This window comes from Dreissena polymorpha, chromosome 1 (genome assembly GCF_020536995.1).
Source record: "Dreissena polymorpha isolate Duluth1 chromosome 1, UMN_Dpol_1.0, whole genome shotgun sequence".
Classification (NCBI taxonomy): Eukaryota; Metazoa; Mollusca; class Bivalvia; order Myida; family Dreissenidae; genus Dreissena; species Dreissena polymorpha.
In genome coordinates, this window is record NC_068355.1 from 128,051,393 (window position 1) to 128,078,188 (window position 26,796).

Genomic DNA, 26,796 nt, shown 5'->3' on the forward strand with positions numbered 1-26,796 from the left:
TATTATCTATAACGCTTACTGCCGTTGAGAGGGGTTCATCTGTGTTTTGAATAGTGTCGTTACAATGTGACCCAAGCGGATGCCCGTTCACAATGCTATAATCCACGGGATTATATGGTGTGTGTGTTGGTGCGGGGTTGGGTGTTCAAATTCAAAGTCACTAGATAAAAGCGCGTATATCTGGCAGTTTATGTTGTTTTGTGGTATGAATATTGCAGATATTAACGAGTGCTCCAGCCTGCCGTGTCAAAACAATGGGACATGTAACGACTTGGTCAACTCGTTCTCGTGCAACTGTGCCCCAGGCTTTACCGGCCCAACCTGTGCAGCAGGTATGTGAACGCAACCAACACGAATATTGCACATATCATTAATTTTTGGAGAGTTTAGTGGCTTATTTGAACAAGAAAAATTGTATGTCAACGTTCGAGGGTTTCAACCAGCCTAAGCTAAGCATAATCCTTGATTTAAAATCACACAAAAGTCGACCCCGAGCATCGGGCCCGGAATGCCACCGGAATGCGCTTGGCCTGTTGGAATACATTGATAGGTGCATTAAGTTGTGATGGTTACTTCACCCCAAGATTGATACACATTTGGTGATGTTTTCAAGATCTGTATCATTTTAGAAAAGTTTGAAAGTCGTTTATATTCATATGTTTTGAAAGTGTTCACGATTAAAGTAGACATGTGTTTGATGGCATATGTACCAAACCGTTTATATTTTAAAGGCAGTAACAATACATTTATTTACTATCAGTTGTGACCTTGACCGCGATGGGTCTTTAATGCTTCATGTATAATGCATATTGCTTCGCTGTGATCTTGTCTTGTCTTAATGAACATTAATATATAAAATATAAATCCTTAAAAGAACCTTATAAACTCTTTATGTCTCAATTTTCAAATGTTACCTTAACCTTGAGTAGGATTGTCTGGTGGTTAGCCCATTTTAAATTCTCTCAATGAACAAACCATTTTCTCGTAGTCGCATGAGATCCGTATAAGGTTATAATCGATTTGGAGCAGACACAAAATGACACGAAAATGGATGTTAAACTATTAACCCTGACTGTTGCATTGACATTAAGAGTGAAAGGCCCATGCCCTCTGCACAAAGTCTAATTGACCTGAATGATTGAGCCAAAATTAATTAAAATGCTTCCAAAATTTACTAGGTGTGGAACGCGCACGAAAAACGGAACTCAAAATTTGGCCTTTAAGTATGATATTGGCTTTGGGCTGGCTTGACTTATCCATGGACGTCGACTCAATGTTGTATACATTTCTTCTACGTTAGTGAACATCTGTAAATGGCATAGGAGGTTTCGAGTGGCATGGACAATTTATCAGACGGGCGTACAGACAAAAAAACTTATTTGAATTGTTCACGAAATGTATATTCCTTATATGATAATTTTCCTCTTTAAAAAAACATGTTTTCTATAGCAACTTGCAATGCTGACTTATTACTTCAGACATTAACGAGTGTTTGACGAAACAGTGCCAGAATGGAGCCACTTGTGTGGACCTTGTGAATGCCTACGTTTGTCAGTGCGTGGCTGGGTACACGGGAATCAACTGTGAGACGGGTATGTGAATGTCTCATGACGGGTCGGTGAATATGTATGTCAAGAGACGGGTATGTTTATGTCGGGAGAACGGTATACGAATCTGTACGTCTATGTGAACGTGTAATAATAAGTGTAAGTTTATGGCAGACCTCAACATTGCGTATTGCATCTACGAAAGTCCAGTTGACAATGTCGTGATCAAAAATTCACGCATTTGTATTGTTTAAAGTCTGGTAAATTTCATATACTGATTTATTCACAATGGCACACTATTTGTACATAGTATGGTTATTAATATAGGTGTCAATATAGATTTTAACATAGCACCACAACATCAACAGTCAAAAACGTTTTGTGGCATAATAATTGAAGCCACAGCAATTCTTAAATGGTTACATGGAAAATAAAAACACATACTTATCTTTGTATGCACAGCCGGAATCAAAACAACAACTTTTTATATATTTTTACCAATCAGATCACTTATTTAGAGACTCATTATGCCGTTTGTATTGTGTCACATACACATCGTTGTGGTGTCTTTTGTGGCAAGGTAATGTATTGTTATAGTTATATCAGTCACAGATTGTTGCTCTTTATGCCAAAATGTTCCCAAAATGTGACTAGCATTTTGTTTGCGTGTGAAAATTTTGAATGTCTCAGAACAACAACCTGAATTTATACTTTTTATAGTTATTTATAATGTAATTTATAATGACAATTTTATTAACTTAACCGTTAGTGAACGGATTTGATTTAAAAACGTAAAGGTTATAAGATTTTGAGATTTCAATTGGCCTTTCTTATGTTTTGCGCTCGTCAATACAGCGTCAATTTGTTTCATCGATCCTAACCTCTGTAAACGTGTTTTTTTACAAATTGATCATGTTTGTTTTAAACGTCATTAGCCGTTATTACTTTAGCCTCAATATATCGTTAAAATAATTGTTCTCATCCGTTTTTCTTTTTAAGACATCAATGAATGTTCTCCCAATCCGTGTCAGAACGGAGCCACGTGCGCGCATAGTATCAACAACTACACGTGCACGTGTGTAGCGGGCTACACTGGGAGAAACTGTCAAACAGGTAAGTTTTAATATTTCAAACTTGATTTGAAATGTATGAATCATGTGTTTATAGCTCGCTCATTTCTGTTGAGACAGAGAACAAAAGTTTCCGTCGCGCTCCTCGTGTATGTCGACGTATTGTACATAACGTTGTTTATAACATATGACGCGTTCTGAGAAAACTGGGCTTAATGCATGTGCCTAAAGTGTCGCCCCAGATTAGCCTGTGCAGTCCACACAGGCTAATCAGTGACAACACTTTCCGCATTTATATTTTTAGTGTCAAGGAAGTCCCTCCTTACCGAAAATCAACTTTAGGCGGAAAGTGTCGTCCCTGATTAGCCTGTGCGGACTGCACAGGCTAATCTGGGACGACACTTTACGCACATGCTTTAAACCCCATTTTCACAGAACAAGACTCATATAATAATAAAAACTGTAATAAAATCCTTGTAAAGTTTGTTTTTTTTATTCCTAAAATAATGCGGCAGAAAATCCTATTAAACAAAGAATGTTGATAAAATTAAAACGTTACCGGCAGGTTAAATTGCACATATATTGCTCATTTCATATAATTAGCATCTCAGTAAATGTGTTTCAATGGCCTTAAAGCAGCATATGCACATTTTATCTGTCAGACATCGATGAGTGTTCACCCAGCCCATGTCTCAATGGCGGCCTCTGCTCAAATGAGATCAACAAGTACACGTGCACCTGCACTGCCGGGTACACTGGTATCAACTGCAGGCCAGGTAAAGATTTGAGCGGAGTTTTATGCAGGCATACTAGACGTATCATATAATCCAATACAGAAATACTGAATGAAAAATGAATAATTTTTGGTCGCACGTTAATATCTTAAAATCCGTGCTAGTGTCCGCATGGCAAACGTATCCAATATCATACACACCTCTACATATATTTAAAAATCAGCGAGAATAATGTGGGTATTATGAATGTAAATGTATTTACTGTGGTATTGAACAGCTGCGCTGGGCGATGACTGCAGCCTCCGACCGGCAGTGTGCTCGAACATCCTGAACTCGCAGTGCACGGGAGGCACGTGCCAGTGTTTGACGGGATACGAGAAGACTGGCGAGGCAACGTGCAGCAAAAAAGGTTCGTATTTGGACGCATGTTTTGAGGTTTTTTGTTTTTTTTTCTGTGTGATAGCCCGTTCTGTAATAACTGGTTATCGAACGAGTATTCGTATGTGCGCGTGCATGTATTAGGGGATCCGGCAAAATTGTCCGGGGCTGCACATAATCGGATCGCAGTTTACAAAATAGCGAAAAAGGGGAAAATTTAGTCACGAGCCGATTTTCTGATGTGACAAATTAATCGGGAGCCTATTCTATAGGTGGACAATTTAATCGGGTGGAAATGTCCTGGTCGACAAATTTACGAGGTGGCTATTGCCCGCAAAGGAAAAAAACGCAAGTCGTCGATTGACCGGGTGCCGTTTGTCTAGAAACCAATTAAATCAGGATGTACATTTGATTTGACAGTATTTATTCAAAAGAACAATGCCTACTGTGTTGCGTCAACGAGTAAAATTAACAGTCTTGAAAACTTGCAAAACAGTCTTGAAAACTCATATAACGTTCTCGACACCTTGTTTAACAGTGTTGAGAAATAATATGCCAGTTTGGAAAACTTATATAACAGTATTGAACAAATATGAAACAGTCTTGAAAACTTATATTTTAGTCTTGAACGCGTATATATATCGCTTACTAAAATATTTCCGTTTAAAATACTTACACACACGCGATGAACGTATTGAGATATTAATCACTAATGATTGTCTATATTTCACTGCATTTACCTAAAATCTGGTAAATGTTTGCACGTTTTGGCAAAACAATCAATGAATTTTGATTATGAACAAATGATGATTACCGTCGATAGCTAAGTACCAATGAGTTATTCTCCAACCAAATTTCTGTTACAAGATAAGTTTCCAAACAGAGGTACTAAAAGTGCAAGAACCGCGCATAATTACCTGACGGTTAGGGTAACACCTTAATTTGAGTAATGACATGACACAATTTGTAATTATGGGGGTCCATCATCACCAGTTATATTCGAATTATCTTTGAATATTTTGAAAAATATATTTGCTTTGATTGTTAACAGACTGTAAGAGCTTAGGACTGGTTGACAACGGCCTCGTCGAATACTCCGGTGGCACGTTATACCAGGCCATTGCGACCTTCACTTGTAACACCGGTTACACGAGGAACGGACCTTCATCTGTCACGTGTCAATCGGACGCCACATGGAGCGGGGCGAAACCTACCTGCACAATAAACTGTAAGATGGATTGCACTTCTCCACATCACGCAGACTAAACAAAGCTGTTATTCGAAACTCAAGGAAATCTGTGTTTTGTTTCTGCTAATTTACATGGGGCTTCAAATAATATAACCGAACTCTATTAAAGGCCCTATAAAGGTGACAAATCCAATTATTATGCATATAAACTGGTCTAATTTTTACCGGATTTCAGTTACTCTTGCATAAAAAATGCTAATAACACAGCTTTGGTGCAACGGTGTCAAGAATTATGGAAGATATACCCGTTTCATAATTGGAAGAAATGTTAACAACTTGGCAACTAACGTGATGTGTAGCCTCAAAGCGGTGACGTATGCTAAAAATAGCCGAAAGAAAAATCAATTTTAATTCTATTTTAAACTACTCTTTACCAGAAGAAAGTAACTTATTAGATCACTACAAACGTTTTAACCATTTAAAAGAGACCTACTTTGTGAGTGATACCGGAAAACGTTGAAAATCAACGATATATTTTTGGTGACCATTCATTTTCACTTTCCCGAGTTAACAGCGATGTAAATAAACTGATTGTTTGTAAACACGATTGTCTTGGAGGACACTGTATTTTGAGCTTAAAACAAGTTGTATTGCTCATATTTTTATGGTAATGTCCAAAATCATATATATATTGTTTTTTGATAACCTTTATATATAAAACATGAACAAATATGGAAAAATCGGTAAATAATTACGGATCGTCACCTTTTATAGGGCCTTTAATTGATGTATTGTTGTTCAAAATTGTTCCGTGAATATGCGATTATACATCTGGGATACGTGAATTTGAACATTGACCAGTTATTTTGTCCAATGGATCTTTCTATATTCTGAAAATAAATTCTATGAATATTTTATGTTTGCAATATCCGTTTGCTTAGACATTGAACACATTGGTATATTAATCAAATACCTGTAGCTAAACGTTCTAACGATAATAATATTTGACATGTTCAGTACGTTTCTGGTTGGATAGCTTGCCCAGATTTGACGGCCCCTAGCAACGGAACAGTGCAGTTCATCCCAAGCAAAGACTATCTAAGCAAGGCAGAGTTCTCGTGCAGTGTGGGCTACACCCTTACGGGTATTTCAACTAGAACGTGTACGGCAACCGGAGCATGGGATGGGTCAAGTCCAACGTGTGTAATTAAAGGTAATATTTTTCCCGTAAACGTCATACTTCCAAACAGAGACGAACTTATTGTGAAGGGTGTTAGAGACCCTGATGGCGCTTGGAATTGTCAGGCCCATGTTATGCGAGATAGTGACATGTGCATGCGAAGGTATCACGGAATATGACATTATTCTAGTGACTCATATCATAGTATAATTCTGTTAAATTGATAAGTTTATAAAATACTTAAGAATCTTAATTTATATATACACGCCACGATAAATATATCTATCCGTTTTTAACACTCACATAATATTATATATGAACAAACTCTTTAAAAATTGTATCTAATAATAACAAACGCTTCAGATTGTAAGGCCATCACGGCCCCATCCAGCGGTACTATTGACCAAGGGACCGGAACCACATATGGAAGCACGAGCTATTTCACGTGCAGCACCGGATATACGCTCGTAGGGGCCCTATCGACCACGTGCACGAGCGCGGGAAACTGGGATAACCCGAAACCTGTGTGCGAAATCAAAGGTATGAAAATGGAATGTTAATTTTGAAACCAGTAATAATCTCAATGGGTTATTATTTTTTATGTTAGAGTTTCCGATCGCCAAAATTGCCCATTGCGAATTTGAGAATCTTTCAGCAGGCGATTAAAGTTGAAAATGTAAAAGAAAGTGGTGAGCGTACAAAATATCAAGGTTTCTCTATAAGTGTATTACAATTTCCTACTAAAAAAACCACGTGTAACCTACCTCTACATGTAACCGCCATTAAAGCCATATGGGGTACTAGATTATCAGAGATAACATGATGTTTATCGAATAGTCAAGCCACAGTCATGTATGCTAATGCAGAAGCATCAGGGTAAACAATCATGTAACTTTCCAATCGCCAAACTGTGATTGCAACCAGTTACGAGAATGTTGATGAGGGTGGGGTAAAAGGCGGGGTTAACTGGCGACTAATATTTTTTATTGACGTCTGTCATGAAGTAAGCGTTTATCGCAATGAATCACAGTTGTGCCATGTACTAAATAATCGACTTAAATGTACCCCGGGTACTTTTAAGTATACTTAAATGTACCCCGGGTACGGAAAATATACTTAGTAATCACGTACTCGAGAATTCTAATGATAAATTCGTCGTTGTCAGCGATATTTTTTTTTTAATTAAATATGTTCATAGTTATGTCAATATTATGTAAAATAGCCTCTACATTATCGACACCCCTGTTCAAAATGCATGATGATGAAGTTTTTTTTTCATAGAGAATTTTGTTTCGTATTCCGATGCGCGTTTTACGACATCGGATTGTTGGCGGTAATAATATTCCGGTACAGTCTATATTGGCCGGGAACGTGATAGTATATTTTCCGTACCCGGATAAATCTAAGTATACTAAAGAGTACCCTTAGTGCATTTAAGTAGTACCGAGCCGACAATGACCAATCGAGCGCGAGTAAGTTGTGAACAGAAATGTTCGGTAACAATTGTATGTGATAACAATTTAATTCCAGAATTATGTATATGCATATTTAATAGTGTCCATTTATGGAACTGATTCACACCGTGTTTTGCAGGCACGTGATAATACTTACAGCTAGAAGTCCCTTTGTTATCATCTGAAACGGACACCATTTAATTTCACTATACATGCATACCCGTGTTTTCAAAAGAGCGCGAAATTGTTGTTGTCGTTAAAAATGTCAAGTTAAACGCATAGATAGCGTGCGTGTTGCAACATACCATGTGTTGTAACTAAATGTAGACGTGTAAACTCAGTTCATGCATAATTTAAGACTAAAAACTTAACATATAAATTAATGCTGCCAGTGAGAATGTACTGTCCCAGTAAATTTAAGAAACATACGTCAATTTACGACAAATACATGGCAGTTCATGTATTTGTTAGAGCCTATAAGCAATTACTTGATGATAGTGATTATATTTTTATTAATACTTTGTTAATCTCACACACAAAGAGACAGGTTCGCTCATTCAATTATAGAGCAAATTTGCGTATGATAAGGATCGAATTTATTTTTTACATTTTGCTCATACTTTTTTCATTAGCGCCAACATTTCTATTTTAACGTTTCCGTTCGCCAAAATTGCCAAAGGCGATTGTATCTGTTAGCTTGCGCTTACAATTAAAGACTATTTATTTATCTATTGCATGGTTATTCAATTGGAATTTTAGCTTATTTAGGGTTTATTGTTAAAATTATAAATTACTTTTAAGAAACCTATTGCAGAAGCTTATTTGTGTAAAATGCCGTTAAATTGTATAAGAAAGATAACAAGCTTTTTTCTGGGTTTCATGAATATAACTATGCATACAAAGATAGGATTCCCAATCCCAAAGTGTTGTTAAACATGGACGTTGTGAGAAGGTAACTGGAATTCATTGAACAGTATTTCAACTGAATTATTATAACCCTTAAAAATGAAAAGTAATAATCATTTTCACCGTCCAGACTGCGGTCCGATGTCGGCACCATTAAACGGGGAGGTAGATCTCTCGCAGGGCACCAAGTTCGGGGCCAAGGCATCCTTCACGTGTAAGACCGGTTACACGCTCGTGGGGCTAACTTCGCCGACATGCACTTCCGCCGGAACTTGGAGCTCAGCAGCGCCTGTGTGTCAAATAAACGGTATGCATTGTTTCCCAGATGCCCGTGAGGTTTGCGTTGTTCAGTAATTGTTGTATCTCTAGCGTATGCAGGCTACCTTCGAAAAAGAAGCGTTTGTATAAACTGATGATATTGAAAATAACCCGCACGTACATGTATTAAATGTCAAAGGCGGGCAGTGGGAGTAATTTGTTTTTCTCTTTGTTAACCGATTTAGCTTTGCCCTGTGGAATCGGTATTAAATGTATTCTTGTTTACGTATGCTGCGACTGTTTGTGTTAGAAGCAAACGGAAAATGATTATAAGAACACTATTTTCATGTGAAGCACACCGTATGCGTTTGACAGATTATCTATCAGTTTTCACAGCATATGTTACTTGTATGATAAAAGTCAAACATAAGTCTGTAAGGCGTAGGCCATGCATGTTAATTACATTTCTGCAAACAGTAATCTCCGTCCATAAAGGATGCAGTGATTGTCACAATGACATTATTTTGATATTGATTTCGTACTGCTTTCGTACTTTAGACTTAGCTATGATAATAAACGCGCAAATTTGATTAAAACATAACGTTTACATTCAACTCATACATGCAGTGTGTGAAAAGGCGCTATATATGTACAAAAAAAACAGGACTTACCCAATAAAAGGGTAAAGAAACACAGTGGTATGTCAGGTAATGCCTATCGCATAAATGTTACTGTAAATATACGCGTTTATACGCCGAAATTATTTGACAATAACCATAGGTTTCCTTTTAATCGAAATGTGTTAGATTGATCAAATACACTGATTTGGGCCGCGCCGAGGAAAACCTTTTTGTCCTTATTTCCTTTTTAAGTTATAGTCAGGTTATTATGATGGAGCGCTAAAGTTCTATGGGAAAAGTCTGTAAATTACTGACACACTTTAAATTCCTCAATCTGTGAACATGTCGCTTTACAATACGTTCGTCCTCTATGTTAATTTGGTTTGTGATTGACAAATATTGAGGCCAGAGTCATGTTGCTTATATAACTGCTTTGTTAATACTATCTTCCAATCTGCCATACATTAAACATGAATTAATGTTGACGCCAATTGACATTGTGTGCGTATGATATTAATATGATATAATCTAAAATAAATCACGATTTGAACAATGGTAAAATAGTGCTATTGTTTTATCAAACCGTTAAATCTTAATTGTCATCAACTATGCGAATATAATTTGGCACTGAAACTTGGTGCGCAGTTCGTTATTGCGTTTAATAATACCGACATTTGTCATGTTTTCGACATTCCACTCTGTTGTATCATGGCGCTATGAACGTGGTCCGAAACTAGGCTATGGCTCAGGCATTCATGCGCGCCATGGGACCCGTCTTACGACACATCGCAGTGAATGTTTAAATCGGCTATGTAAGAATTATACATGCAATTGACCAAAGTTTTTTATTTCATATTTCTTGTCGTTTGTGTCAGAGCGACATTGACGATAAATTATGCTATAAACGTTAAGTCGCAACATAAACCTGACGTATGAATGCATCTTAGTGCTATCAATAAGCACTGAATTAAATGGGAGGCTAAATATTTGATTGAAAAGTCCTAACGTGTAACTGTTTTAGCGTCAAATTAAAACTCTGTCGTGCAAACTAATAGGAGATGGATCTATATGAGCCCAGGTCTGTGAAAACTGGACTCCAATCATGCGCAGTCAACACAGGCTAGTCATTAACGACACTGTAGCCACATTTATATTATTTTTGTTTCTATTCTAAACAAAAATCCACTTCAGGCGGAAAGTGTCCAGCCTATAAGCCAGTTCGGACGTAACTTAACGCATGCATTTAGGCCAGTTTCCCCCGAACGAGCCTCATATCTTTTGCTATTCATTCGCCAGACTGTGGACTCCCGCTGAATCCAACAAACGGCAATGTAACCGCTCCCTCTGGCACGACGTACCAGGAGGATGCGTCATACACGTGTAACCCGGGTTTCGTCATCAACGGTCTCCCACAGCGCACCTGCCAGGCTGACAAGACCTGGTCCAACGCCGCGCCGACCTGCGATAGGATCAGTAGGCATTGTTGTATTGTTATATTCTAGATTGTTAATGAGCTAACCAGCTTATTAAAGGGTTTTACAAGATATTGGTAAAGATTGTCTTGGGCGTTTGGAATACTGTTTAACATCTCTTTGGGAATACTGTTTAACGTCTCACCGAAGTGTGATTGGATTTATAAACGGTTCCATTGTTTCAGTGTTGAAAGATTAATTATACAGTCGGTCAGTCTCTATTGAAGTGTTGATCTACGAAATGCGTACTTGTAATGTACACATTTAACTTTTAGACTAGACATTCGCGTAGACATTAAACTGACGTGTATTTGATATCGGTACAAGATATTTACAACGCGTGATAGCATCAGCGGACATTGTTGTTGATATATACTCGTCAGATTTATTAGACCATATAGGACAGTCATTCAGTTTAATGGGCCATATAAACTTATCGATTTAGATGTTGGATTGGCCGTTTGTGAAACATTATAAGCGTTAATTAGGTTGTCCTTGTTATTGAACAATACTTACACGTGATTAATGTCGGACATACTTAAAGGTGTGTTTTCAGACGAACCGGTTTTTTTTTCAAATCGTAATAATAATATTGAAAATTATGATCTTATTTGATATGTATCGCGTGTAACCCAACACATTGATGTAAACAAAGCAATTAAAATACTAATGAATGGAGAATTGAAACCATTATTATTCTTCGCCATTGCATTTAGAAAAGTTTAGGCTGAGTCCATTCTCAGCGGAAAAATGCAGTCCGGTCGTGTAAGTCTGTCGGACATTAATATGATATCATAATTGCTTTTGGAAACTCGGAACAGTTGCAGAGAAATACAACAGATTTTTTTTCTTTCCTTGAATTTGTTGTTATTTCAGTCGTTTCTGAGACACGTTAGCATTCTTATGAAATTTTATCAAGATAAAAATACACTAAATTTTATAAATTTTTAAGTTTTCATTTGAAATGCTTCAATATGAACATAGAACATCCTTTGTTTAATTAAAAGACGTTCCATAATTTAATTTTATATGAGCTTCGATATGGGAAAACATGTCTTAATGCATATGCCTAAAGTGTCGTCCCAGAGTAGCCTGTGCATTCCACACAAGCTAATCTGGGACGACACTTCCATTGTTACGGAATTTTTCGTTAAATGAAGTCTCTTCTAAACAAAAATCCAGTCCAGGCGGAAAGTGTCGTCCCAGATAGGCCTGTGCGGACTGAACAATTTAATCTTGGACGACACATAACGTACTTGTATTAAACATTAAGCCTCATTTTCTCAGAGCTCGGTTCATATGTGTTTGAAACTTTTGAGAGGGGAAATGCAGAAGTTTCCTTTTCATATACCTATCACCTTCAGGCTGCGGCTTATTATTTGGAATCCAGCACGGGTCACTGGACATCTCCGCAGGCGTCCTGTTCGAGGCGGTGGCCAGGTACACGTGTGACGCCGGGTACACGCTATCGAGCGGCGACGCAGTGCGCACGTGTCAAGCGTCTGGAGCGTGGAGCGGCACACTACCTGTGTGCACAATCAATAGTAAAAGCTTCAATTGATTTTATATATTAACTTTTTATGTCATAAAGGATTATTCACATTGTTTGCTATTGTTGTTTTCATTTACAAAACTTAGTTGAACTTCTTAAAAACATATTTTATTTCTGCTATTGAAGTAAAATGAATCTCTGCCCACCACATTCCATGTCCTTTCCTCCTGCTTGCAGCTTCCGCAGCGAGCCTCGCATGCAACATTTAATTAACCGCTAACGACTTGGCACCGATATTTAAACTGCTATTTCAAATGCAGTAATGTCACCCGTTGCCTACCTTTGACCGTAAAATTGATTCTTCCATAATATAGAATACATCATAGATGAACGGTCATGCGCTTTTAGAAAGGATTATGGTGAACAGATTCCAATTTTATTACGTTATATAGGCATTTCTTTGTAAATAAAACAATGCAGAACTAATGTTTTACTCAATTCACTATAATTGTCACTGCAAGGTCCTTTATGGTTCACGCTATAGAAGACTATTCTATTGTAATATATGTTTATCTCTTGTTGATATCTCTGAATTTAACATGAGATATATTCTATTGCAGACTGTGGAAATCTGACTGCTATAGCAAACGGACATGTGCTTACTGTGGAAGGAACAACAGCGGGGGCTGTGGCTCAGTATGTGTGTAACCAAGGTTACCAAATCATGGGATTTGCCAATCGCACGTGCGGTAACGATGGTAACTGGATTGGTGTCCCTCCCTCCTGCAAAATACTCGGTAAAATTGCACTTTAAACATATTTACGTACGCATAATGCTTAATAAAATCCACTTTCTCATATGTCATATTTGGTCACTTTTAATGAGACTAAACAGTCATCCATGAAAATCTTATGTATTCCAGAGGTTATTATATTCGCGGTTTTATGAATTGATTATAGTTTCAATCTATTTATTTCGTCTTAATTGCATCGAAAACCTACGTCATTTTGCACATTAATAGTTTTGCATCGATGGTCTTCCAGGGATTTTCCCACTCACAATAACTATACCTTCTGAATTGATATAACGACCAGTGATTTCGTAGAAAAAAAAATGTCACGAAGCCTCAGTTACAATAAAATTAGAAAAAAACAATGCGCCAATATATACGCATGGCGATTTCGAAGACCAATGAAGATAAACTCTTTAGGTAGAAATGTTTACTATCTTACAATTACTTGCGAGATACAGATTTGAATAATAGCTGTACGTGAAAACTATTTCATCCTGATACAACGTCACTGCCTATTTCACTTTGAATGTTATCCTTACTTAATAAACATGATGTATTTATTTTCACAGAAGTATTTATACAGCTGGCGCTAGTGAAAATAAAATGTTAGACGTTGATGACTTTTATAAGATATTTGATGCTTTCTTTTTTAATATTGTTGCTAAGTAATCTAACAATAGCGTAAATTGAAATCCCGATACTGAACGCAGCATGCTAAAATGTTCTCTCTCATTCATACTTCACAAATATCATACCATTAATAAAATCGGTCTAAAATAAAAACAATATCGCATCATTGTTGTTATTTGGTCAATAATAACCTCTGCTTCGTTTTGTAATGTGATATCTATTACCCGTTTTAACACAGACTTGAAAACGCAACTTATAATTCTTAAATCTAAACATTTAAACATCTTCTGTTGTACAAACCCCAGACTGCGGCAATGTACCGACGGTTCAGTTCGGCACGTTGTCCTACTCGCCTAACACCGAGTACGGCTCCTCCGTGATCTACTCTTGCGACTCGGCCAGCGGGTACGGTCTGGATGGCGTGACCTCTCGCGTATGTGAGGCAACTGGAAAGTGGAGCGCGACTCAGCCTTCCTGTAAATTATTGGGTAGGTATGCGATTGAGTATGTTTATCGTAATATCTCTATTTTTTTAGGAACCCCGTTTGTACCAAATATAATTATTTTTCGTGACTATTAATTTTCGTACTTACGGTTTTTCGTCCGTAATGAATGACTCTAAATTTTCGGAAAGTTGATTTTAAATTGCTATTTTACCATATTTTTGCCGTGTTGCGCTGACATGGTGGCATTTCGCTTACATGGTGGCATTTCGGTCATGCGTTCTTACTACCGGATTAATGTCATAAAACATGGCAGACGAATGCCTTACGGCAATCGGTCATAAAATATACGTTTATGGGTAAATAACAATGCATATCGGTAATACACCATGGTTTAACCCAGCAGTTTAAAGTGAAACAAATGTACATTTTACACTTAACAGCGTGGTGTTTAAAAAGCACTTGCTATTTTATTGTTGAAACAATAGACGCTGTACTTACTGCATACCCGTAGCCGCCCGTAGCCGATCTTCAATGCAATAAATGTAGTGTCCTTATATTTTCGAAGACCTGTCTCTGAATTTTCGGACACCTGTTTCTGTTATTGTTTTGTGTATCAGTCGGCTATTTCTAATTACTTGGTTTGTTCTGTTATAATTGACACCTTCTTTTAGAGCTGTTTGTCACACCTCGGGTTGCCTTAGACAACTAAATCGATATAACTAACCAGGCATCATTCAACAAAACACTAACTTTCAAAATTATTGAGATTATCATAATTAGAACATAATGACAGCAAAAGTCGTTCTCGAAATGATAACAAAAAGCTGTGAATACATTAACCCGAGCGTATTGGTGTCCATCCGAAGATTATTTAAAATACTTTAAATTATCGGGTGAAATAATTATATACAGGTGAAAATGCCTATTTACCCTACTGAAACAATTGTGAAAGTTCATAGACTTCCTGTTTTCACTAGCCAGGTTGTATTTCCCTCGTGCGGTTTTGAAAACACATGAGTTACGCATGTAACGCACATATAATTAATTGTGATAAAATGAAATTGTCCGAATATTTAGAGTCAATAAAAAATTGGCGAAAATATGGTTGTCGAGAAAAGAAGAGTCACACAAAATACTATTTTAGCTTAAAAAGAGGGTGTCAGAAAATATAGAGTACACAAAAACGTTAATAATTACGGTTGTTTGGTGATGAAACAGGTTTATGTTAAACCAAAGGACTGGTTCGTTTGCTAACGACGTATAACGTATAACATACTGCTTTTGCAACTTTGCAACACAATTATGCCTTAAATAACTTTTTTAAAGACTGTGGGGCACCAAAGCCTCTTCAGAACGGGCGCTACACGCATGGCAACACGGTGGTAAACCATACTGTCACTTATTCCTGCAACACTGGGTACGGACTTGTCGGTGACCCTACGGTGGAGTGTCAAACGACCGGATACTGGGGCACGTTGCCTACTTGTAGTTTAGGTTAGTAACTGTAGTTTCTATTAGACTATGTTTTCGATATTTAAGTTACCTGCAGTAGATGGTTTAAGAGTTCGTGTTCAATATTTTTTGTTGAGATTTAGTTAGCTCACCTGTGCAACTTTGATCTTTTGGATGAATTTCTTCTGAATCTCAAACCCCACAAATGTGATATTTGTTCTGTGGCAAAACATTGTGGTTATTTTCAAAAATTGTTCAAATCTAACATCTGGGTTCGAAACTGGTCACGCCTCATTACCCATGTGATTTATCTAGCGTTATCTTTCCATTAATTCATATATTTTTTTATAATTGACGTATTCAAACACTTCTGTTGGTTTCAATGCCATGCGATGTATCAAGCGCAAATCTCTCTGTATATTCGGCAGGTATTCATGTATGCATCCGATATTTTGCCGTATTATTACTGTCATCTTATTACATTCAACATATATCAATCTCTTAAACGTTTTGCAGTAATTTTATTTGTCACTATGTAAATACCTGTCACTGGTACTTTCAAGACTGTGCCAACGCGCCGACGGTGTCACACGCCACAGTTGTCGTTCCGTCGGGAACACTTGTTGGCGCCCACGCCACTTACACTTGTAACAGCGGGTACGTGCTGAGCGGAAGTGCTGCTATCCAGTGTCAGATCGACGGCGAGTGGTCCAAGTTACCCATCTGCTATATAGGTATATAGCAGATATCCAACATAATGTGTTTATTGTAGATTTGAATAGTAATAATAATTCTTCGATAGCTACGCTATCAATATCATTATCGACTCTGTACATAAAAGACTTTTGCATGTCCTCGATTAATAACCGTAATTACCTTAGTAAATTAACACAATAAATATTTTCAAGAACGATTGCGCGTGTGAAAATGTAGTTTTCTTACTCACATGAGAACTTATTTCATTGTTACACTATAAAAGCAAACAAATTATCTTTTAATTAAATGCTTTTATTTCTTTGTTCCATATATGGCACGTTTTTGTATCCGCAGTATTTTCTAACTGATGTGAAGTAATTGGGAAAGAAATCAACATACCGTCGCCATGTTTTATGCCGATGGTTATGTTCCGGAAATTTAAAACTTAGTATACATGTATATACGGGATTTTACTGGCCCTTCCGACATACATTAAATGAACATGCATGGTTTTTCTTAAATATAGAGAACCTATAGATGTATGCATACGGTATAGATTAAAGTCAAAGGAGCGTTTGAAGGACTTGCTAATAGGTATTGCTTGATGTCATCTGATTTTATTGTCAAATGCCTTTGTTATTAATTAGGGAAGGGATTTTTATAACACACACTGGCGGATATTTTAAAGCTGATCACATAATCGGATTGATCATACTCTGAGTTTTAAATTTTGTTTGAACAAAGATTTTAAATGCAACAGGAAAATATACATGTATTTGTTTACTTACAATTAACATTTCTCAACTTTAAATCCAGGGAGGGAACACCATCGGTACAAATCAAGGGAGGTAATACACGAGAAAAAAACGTAGTCCTTTACTGACGTTTATCATGAATTAATTCTCTTTTTTTCCCAATCATTCATTGCTAAGCGGTTAATAATGCACTATTAACGGCAAACCTCAGGCATTTATATATGTATGTGTTATTCATTCAAATATGAAATACAAATGTATCAATATAAATTCCAGTAACCATCGCGTACAATCAGCCCTGCATGTCGACCTCCCAGTGCTCAACTGACCAGTCCACCTGCCGATCCGACAGTGGTCAAAACAAGTGTCTGTGTGCTGCGAGCGGGGAAATGTACGATGTGCAAACAGACACTTGTCTCAAAGGTACGGGATGCGATGAGGCATTGTGTACATGAACACGGAGAGGCATATAATGCATGCAAGTAAAGAACAAACTTCTTAGTTGCAACGCTGGGGGAAGTGTACACTGTGCCAACAATAGCATGTAAATTAAATTCTGTAAAACTGTAAGGTTTGGCAGATTGTATTATTTTAAAAAGATTGTAAGACGGTCACCAATTGATTTGACACGAATACAATGGCTCGTTAAAAAAATAACATTACCAAACCTATGTGTATTTTAATCGATATTTAAACTACTTAATATAACGATATGCATAATTTTCAAAAGTATTTTTTTTTTATTATTGCAGCATAATATACCATATTATCAATAACGTGTAGATCAATGTGTGATCATTTAATCCCTACATCACATATACTGCATTTGTTCCTACATATAACGGCACCATTCTTCATCGCGTTTCAGTGTGCGGCACCCTCCCGAATATTATGTACGGTACCGTGGTCAACCCGACCATCCCATCGGCCGGCCAGATCGCCGTGTACTCGTGCAACGCCGGATATGCGCTGGACGGCACTTCGATCCGCACTTGCCAATCGAACGGGCAGTGGAGCAGCTCGGAACCAGAGTGCACATTTGGTAATGAAATATATTAATCGCGCTATATGAAACCAGGGCTTCATTCATGTGCGTAAAGCGCTGTCCGCTTTTATTATATTGTTCGTTTAAAGGAAGATTTTTCTCAGCGAAAGTATAGTTTACGCGCAAAGTGTCGTCCTTTATTAGCCCGTGGGGACTGCACGGGCTAATCTGGCACGGCACTTTACGCACATGTTTTTAGGCCCGTTTTATCAGAACGCGGCTCTTATACATTTTAGTCATAATTTTGAATTGTTAACACCGAAACAATAATCGTTTTTATGAACTTTTTGGTAAACAACACCATAGAAGATGTACAAGGACTCGCATTGTCCCTTTAAGATTCATTTAATCGATAAACTGCTTTACATTATATTGTTTTTAATGATAGGCCCATTTAAACACGATTTCTTACAGGCTGTCCGTACCCGGAGAGTCCACTTAACGGGTACGCCAACGTCTCGGACGGAATTGTGGCGGGAAACAGGTTGCAGTACTGGTGCATGACGGGATACACGCTGGTTGGCGAGGAGTTCCGAATTTGCGAGGATGACTCCACGTGGAGCGGCGTGGAACCAAAATGCGCTATTGGTTGGCTTATCATTTAAACTGTTACATTAACATCGATATGTTTCCGAAATTTATAGAAATGAATTAAACTATTTTAGTCGGGACAAAACGGTGTGTTCTATAATGGAAGATGCATTTCCTTCTCTTGTATTGTCTTTGGCTTTCCTCGATACTAGAACCTCCTTTAAGTGGAAAGTTTTAGCCTTTTGGCTGACACAATTATTTGATAATTACAGTTTTATATATCAGTCCATTTATTTCAGAATGTTAATTTAATTAGGGAAATCGGCAACTAAGTTATAATATATTTGCATAGCATTGTCGTTTTTTCTTTACTTTGATAATTTACAGAGCAATACATACTGTTTCGGATGTTATGTCGATATACAAAGACTTGTTCACACATTTTGTTTGGTTCAGAATGCGAAGAGTTGCCGCAAATCGAGAACGGCTACATCGACAAGTCCGCCGGAAGTTGGGAGGGTGCCACGGTGATCTATGTGTGCAACAACGACTACGCGTTGGTCGGCGATTCCACGCGCTCTTGTGAATACACGGGGAAATGGAGCGGTCTGGCACCCACGTGCCTCTTTGGTAAAGATTGTACTCTTAAGACCATCCTGGCAAATGGCGTTATTTTGGATATTGATGTTATAATTATTTCATTTTCATTGTTATAATTATCTGTAATACAAATGCTTTTTTTGTAATTGATTTTATTTTTAAGTAGGTATGCAAGAGGATAACAGGAAAACACGTAAAACTACTGAAATTATAACTTAACCTAACAGATTTTTAAGGTTAACCTGATTTGTTTTTAGTGTTGATTTCCATAGAATTAATGTATGATTTAAATGTGGCGCGCGACATACTGCCAAATAATGCTGGCGACTACAACCGACGAGAATCAATAGCATGTCGATAAACACAGTGTTAAAGCAATAAATCAGTACCTTTGTGGTTACGAACGGGGCGGAGGGAGGGGGGTCAAGTTTTAATAACTTAATGATATAGTACACATGTCTTGATAACTGTGATAATTGGCACTAGCTTTTGGTTTTGCTCGTTAAAAATGTACTTGCGAACTGTTGGGAGTGGGGGATATTAACACAGTCACATATATATTTAACTCGCGATTAATCAATTTAATCTTTTGTCGGCATATTTTGGTGTTTTGTTAACATATATCCAATATGCAAGACTGATATTGACTGATCGGGATAATAAATTCTTTTGATATAATAATTGTATCAAGACTATCATTTGGTGTTAAACTCTTGACCACTTTACGTCGTTTTTGCGTATTAAGATTTAATTTTATAAGTTTAAGTTTAAGTATCGTTTGTTTAGTTTGTTAAGGTGTAAAGATCGTTAATAATTTCTATATATATTATTCAAGTATTCGTTTATGTATAAGGGTAATGGTACAACTACGAACTGATAAAAATATAAAATACAACACTGAAAACACACATTCTCTATCACAATTATATATTCGACATAAAACGACCATAATTAGTCTACATACGCTATCCTGGAATAAAATGAATATGTTATATTCATTTAATATGGAATGATCTGGTTTCGCTATACAAACTGGATTCTCTTTACGTCGACCCGCAAAGAAACACAACATTGTTGTAAGCGATACGTTCGAACGTAAGCAGCGTCACCAAACATAAAATAATGATACGTGAAAACGAACAGTGTTGTGTGTGAAGTTCTTAGAAGTTCTTACCCATATGCTTTTACAAATATCTTGACATTAATTTTATATATAACATTTTAATAAAGAAGCTTATTTGACTGCGTATGTAATTAATGGCAGCGATCTTAAATTACTTTCGTTTAAAAAAATACAATCGCTAGCAATATGACATGTTTAAACTATACTTAAACATATGTAGATTGTAGATTATGTAACTGGTTAATAACCGATTCCAATAATAGATTAACCGCTTGATTATTGTTTATCCTCTTGCAATCCTAATTTTAAGTAAATGTTTGATTAACGACTAAAATTGATTTTATTTTAGGTGTGCTGATTTATCCGGGATCTATGTTCGAAGTTTACATTTGATTGTTAATTGAAAGATCTTGAAAGACTTTGAGGTCATCCGTCCGTGTACACTATTATAATTTTGCTCGCTGTATTTTAACCATTCATTTCAATTATGGATGGTAGATGAAAGTTTAACATTATTTCAATTATATAACAGCGGTAATTTTGTACACCCGCAAATATGACATGGGCTTTATGCATATTCTGTAAACTTTTTAATGATCAGTGTATTATTAGTAAGTGATGATTTTATCGATGTATTAAATCATAAGACGCTTCCATTTGACACACATCAATCTCTTACTTGTAGCGATATTCCCCGATATTGTTCTGGTACTCGGCAGCATGTTTTTATTCATCGTCCTCGTTGACATATTCGTCCTCGTCTTCTTCCTCTACTATAAATACCACAAGAAAAAGGAGGTATGTGTGTTTTGAACAATGTTCTATTGCAATCTTGCTTGCAAAGGCTTTCTTACGTAACAATGGGATGTCTCCGGACTTTACGTAATGTTAACTCTGAAGAGCAAACAGACTAACTATTACAGGTACCTGTTGCTAAAATGATAGTCCAAATAAGTGGACATAAAATGTTTCAATCGGATGCATTAAGCAATTAAAAAAAAATTGTCGCAATACTGGGAACAACGTTACTGACGGGGTTACATTTTCGAAATATATTATAATATTTGAGTAATTTTATATAATATAGAAACAATTTAATAATTTTTACCAGTTTTCCTAAATAACCAACACAACATTTCACTGACTTATGTCTGATGGTTTTGCTTTCTAAATGTATGTGTTAAAAAGGGACACGTATTTTGTCATTTTGCTTTTATCTTGTCGTTCGTAGGAAATCAAGTTTGATGATCTGGAAAAGAAAGAAGACGAGGAAAAAGATGACGAGGATGAAAAAAGTTTTGATGACACAATGGTTAAACCGCCGGGATTTTCGGTAGGACATGCAGGAGCTTGCATATTTCACAGCATGTTAGACATGCATATTTTTGTTAATGTTATGCTGTGCTAATAAACTCTGTTAACGGGAGTAACGCTTCTAGTACCGCACGTTGGTGTCAGCCCGAATCTGGTGTCCAACACCAAGCTACGGTAGCTGTTTGGTCGACACCAAAGTGATTTGCAATGGTTCATATGATTTGTGAAACGAAACGCACTAGATAATTTTCTCATTTTGAAATGTCAGATGATATAAAATTGAATCATCATCACTACCACCATCATCATCATAATCAAAATGACCGTTATCGTCGTCTTCATTATGAGCATCATCATAACTGGGATAAAAATGACGATGATCATAATCATCATCGGGGACGTGCTTATATCATATTTCATAACAAAAAGTTAAAACATTTTTTGGAACTAAGCATGCGATGTTTCGATTACAAAAAAATACCGAATTCAGAAATAAACCGATATGATTACTTACAATGCACTTGATCAAGAAAGAGATGCTTAAGATACTGATTTATGATGGTGAAAAATGACACATACTGTAAGAAGATACAATCCGTTTTATGCTAGGAACTCTAACTTGTTCATAGAATTTTCTCATAATTCCTTAAAAGTAATTTACGACTTTGGTAGGCGTTTTTAGCGTCAGATTCGGGGTATACTGCGCCTAAACCAATGTAAACATGAATTAATCATGTAATTAATCAAACAAATACATCTGTAAATGAACGAATTAAGTTGTTTTAAACACGTTTAAGTTATATTTTATCATGTTTGTATTACCTATGGTTTCATGTTTGATCGCAGAAGATTAACCCATTTATGCCTAGCGTCCTGAAAAAAGGACATTACAAACAGCGTAGACCCAGATGAGACGCCGCATGATGCTGCGTCTCATCTGGGTCTGCGCTATTTGCTTAAAGGAATTATTCTAAATATAGAAATAAGTATACTAAACATCCCTAATTTTGGAAATAAATTGATCCAATTTAGAAGGATGGGAGAGTCCACTAGGCATAAAAGGGTTAAACATAACTACTCTGGATCGCTTACGTGTTGCAGATATACAGTAAGACGCCCAAAGCTCCCCAGGCATTCGATGAGGATGAAGCTCCCCATCCGCCACCCAAACCCGCGATTAAGTCGAAGATCCTGTCGATGTCCACATTGAGCAAGTCCGGGTCGGCGCTGAGAAGCGTCTTCAATAGGGTCCGGAAATATAAACCGGAAGTAGAGGAGCCCAGTAATGATGACCGCTTGTTCACTGGAAAACAGGCGGGCTTCGTGTCGCCCGCGCTTGGGAACTTATCGGGGGACCGTTTCAGGGGAACGCCCGGTCTATTTCGGGTAAGTAGATGTTGTGAAATATGATTTTTAAGTTTTAAATGATTCATGAACTTCTAGGGAAACCTGATGCTAATGATAAATAACGTTTTGTATGTTTTTGTGGTCTTATTGGTCTATATGTTTAATAAATGCAAACACTTTTAAGTGATTTGCAAGCATTTATGAAATTGTAACACTTAATATTATTATATTAATTAAGTTCATGTAATAGCATGAAAACAAATCATCCGCATTTACCAGGTGTTAAGACCTTTTCGACTGTTAATGAACTGTTGAACTATGTTTTTTATAACATATTAAAGTTTTCTCAAAACCATTAATTTGAATTTCAAGAAATATTATTGTAACGGACAGTAATGCATTTATTCATTAATTTGAATGTCATGTTCATGTGTCCGTTTTAAAATAAATGGATACTATAAAAGTCAATGTTGAATAAATGATAAATGCATACATGGACAGTGAAGTTTTATTTCGCTTTCCATCTAACATTGTTTGACACAATTAATGTGCATCATATTTACGTATTTCGCCTACGTTATTTACTCAAAAAGTAGTAGCATATCGCGCGTATGAATTTAAACAGCGATTATATTTAAAAGCAAAACGCCTTACAGCATTCACTCTATCTATTTTAATGCTGAGTTCATATCTCGAAATAGGAACCATTATAATGGACGTCATCAATATAAGTATTCACTATTGCCGCCCATTTTATGCTAGGTGTATTTTGTAACGTATTGTTTATCTTCTTATTCCTATTCAATTCTTCAATATTCTTTAAGTTTATCATTTCCATTTAGAAATAGTTTTGCCATTGACCATATTTGCATTGAAATAATGAAAACGAAAAATGACAAGTTCATTGAATGATTATCTTGGCATTATTCTTACAGGCTGACGAAGCCAGGGACACCGGGTACCAGACCGAATATAGCGACGAGCACAACGTATCCTTCGACTCTTCAATAGAAGACCTTAATTCTTAAATAAACGTTGTGGCCAAGCAGTGCATGCATAGGCATACCAAATGAAAATTGCATTCGTCTTACTTGTACATTACCAGATTGAATGAAGGGGACTGTAGGTCTGCCCTTCGTCTGTCATGAATTTACATCCGTACATTAAAAGATATTCTGCTTTCTAGAAAGTCGAAACATTTGATGTTGTAAGAGAATGGCTACACTAGAGGACTCAAATGTTACAAGATACAGTTCTGGAGTAGTTACCGAAGTAGCCATTCCCTCTACCGTCGTCGTAACGTTACATGTGGGGTGACTGTTTTATAGTGGAAACCTTCTGAACCGGATCATCTCTATACCGGAATCCGTTCTTAACCGGACAAATTGTCCGGTCCCATTTTTACCTCTTAAACCATTCGTTAATTATACTAAATACTGCTAATACTCGAAAATTAAATATATACGTCATTTTAAAATACGGACATGCGCATTACCTTTTGAGATTTGCCTCTGTACCGGATCATCTCTATACCGGAATCCGTTCTAAACCGGACAAATTGTCCGGTCCCATTTTTACCTCTTAAACCATGCGTTAATTATACAAAATACTGATAATACTCGAAAATTAAATATATACGTCATTTTAAAATACGGACATGCGCATTACCTTTTGAGATTTGCTTGAAAATAGTGTATTGGTCATGAATAGGAAAACGCTTTATACATGTATTGTTCAGTATTTCAATAGTTTTTTCTCAATTAGTGTTATTCTACTTTTAGTTACTTGTATATAGATTTAAAGCAGACTTTAATCTTTTTGAGCTGTTTTGTAATAATTGGAATAAGATCCTTTCAAATTCAAGTTAAATATAATGAGTATATTACCAGATATCAAAGTTAACGCTATTTTATTTGGATATTATAGAGAAACGAAAGCATTATTATTATGGAGGAAAATTTGCCTTTAAATCATTTTTTAATCCAGTATGACATATTGAGAAGTTATATAGACATTATAAGTAATGTCCTTGGATACGCATTTAAATCATGTTTTAAATCGGTGTGTAGTTTTGCTTACTTAAAAATCAAGCTGTGTTGCAATCGGTAAACATGCATATTCTTTGTGTGACATCGTGATGTCGTTAAGTTTGTAAGTGTTCTACATATTAGCATCTTCTAAACGATTTGTTATTAACAAAAGAACGAAAATTGCACAATAATATCAATAACCTTACTTGCCTTAAACATCGTTTTGATTTGTTTATAACAGTTTATATAGCATCCCATACTTAAATGTTATTACAAGTGTCAACCCTAATATTTTAAGTATTTGTCTTAAGTGATATTTATAGCAAACATAGTTAACATTAATCTTGCAATTTGATGGTTGAGTATTGTTTTAAGTTTATTCATGCCCGACGTAAGTTTGATATTAATTTATTAAATATATTGATATGTCGAATCGCACTATATACTTAGGGCGTATAGAGTTACAGTTTTTTTGAAGTGTTATTCTTTTCAGAAAATTATTTGTATCATTTTCGACACAATTGTAATTTTGATAGACATTTTCGTGTTTAAAGCATTTATTTGACGATGTCGTTGTAATTTATTGACTGCTTGCTGTAACCAACCATGGGATTTTGTTATGTGATAATTCTTTAAACATGAATGAAAATACATTGATTTTGCTGTTGACTTGTAGTTATGTTCTCATTTTAATCGCACTCATCAATGAACTGATATAAAGCTTTCAGACATTATTACTCAGTCTCCAGTTACTGTTATACCATCAACGAAACACAAAGCAACAACATAAATACGTTTGATGAAACATAAACAATGGCAGCGTCTTCGTATTGGTAGGCTCAACTTGGTTCATTATCAAACAGTAACAATAACGGAGAGTTCGTGTGTGAAGAATCAGAGCAACTTTATGCATTATTATACGCTGACGACGTCTCCAGCTTTGCGGAAACTGCTTCAAATTTGCAGAATATTATCAATTGCGTACCAGACTTAAGTGATAACCTGGGAATTAAATTTAACCTTGAGAAGTCAAAGGTCATGGTGTTCCGTAATGGAGGCCGTCTACGACATTATGAAAAAATGGACATTAATGGGGACGGATATAGAAGTTGTGCCCAATTACAAGTATCTAGGAGCTTTTTTCACACCAGAATTGTCATGGAATATGACTAAAGATGTTTTAGCTAAACAAGCGAAGAAGACTGTCTTTAGCATTTTTAATTTGAGTAAACATGTTGGGTCCTTTTAACCCAAAGAAGCATTTAATCTTTTTGATTCAATGGTTGTTCCTATTTTATTTTACTCAGCGGAGATATGGGGGTTCGAGTCCTCGGATATTACTGAGAGAGTGCATGTTGACTTTTGTAAATATATATGTGGGTTGAATAAAAATGTCTCAAATTATTTCGCTTTAAGTGAATGTGACCGACTGCCAATTTCGGTAAACTATATGATGAAATGTATATATTATTTGATTCGACTGACCCGAATGGACCAAAACTGCTACCCAAAACAGCTGTATGAAATGCTTAGATGACACGACGATGCTGGTAGATCAAACTGGGCGACAAATGTCAAACGCATGCTATTTAACTACGGATTTGGCTTTGCATGGCTAGCCAATGGAGTTGGAAATAGTAGTGATTTTCTTTCACAATTCAAGAACAGACTGAAAGACTATCAAAGATCAATAACTCACCTAAATCGCTTCTCTATAAGGAATACAAATCCAT

The 26,796-nt window shown here is 36.4% G+C and overlaps 1 protein-coding gene across 1 annotated transcript; it reads left to right on the top strand.

The window, feature by feature from the left end:
• The first annotated feature begins 205 nt into the window (after positions 1-205).
• Positions 206-25,443, top strand: LOC127850629 (sushi, von Willebrand factor type A, EGF and pentraxin domain-containing protein 1-like). The gene is made up of 23 exons (XM_052383836.1): positions 206-332; positions 1,479-1,592; positions 2,547-2,660; positions 3,280-3,393; positions 3,629-3,760; positions 4,781-4,957; positions 5,955-6,131; positions 6,462-6,638; positions 8,589-8,765; positions 10,633-10,809; positions 12,173-12,352; positions 12,921-13,097; positions 14,030-14,212; positions 15,497-15,664; positions 16,186-16,356; positions 17,350-17,496; positions 17,942-18,115; positions 18,533-18,706; positions 19,106-19,279; positions 21,058-21,170; positions 21,604-21,705; positions 22,788-23,072; positions 23,969-25,443. Exons 1-23 carry the CDS (start codon positions 206-208, stop codon positions 24,059-24,061), a joined length of 3,627 nt encoding a protein of 1,208 aa, XP_052239796.1. The 3' UTR covers positions 24,062-25,443.
• The last annotated feature ends 1,353 nt before the right edge of the window (positions 25,444-26,796 follow it).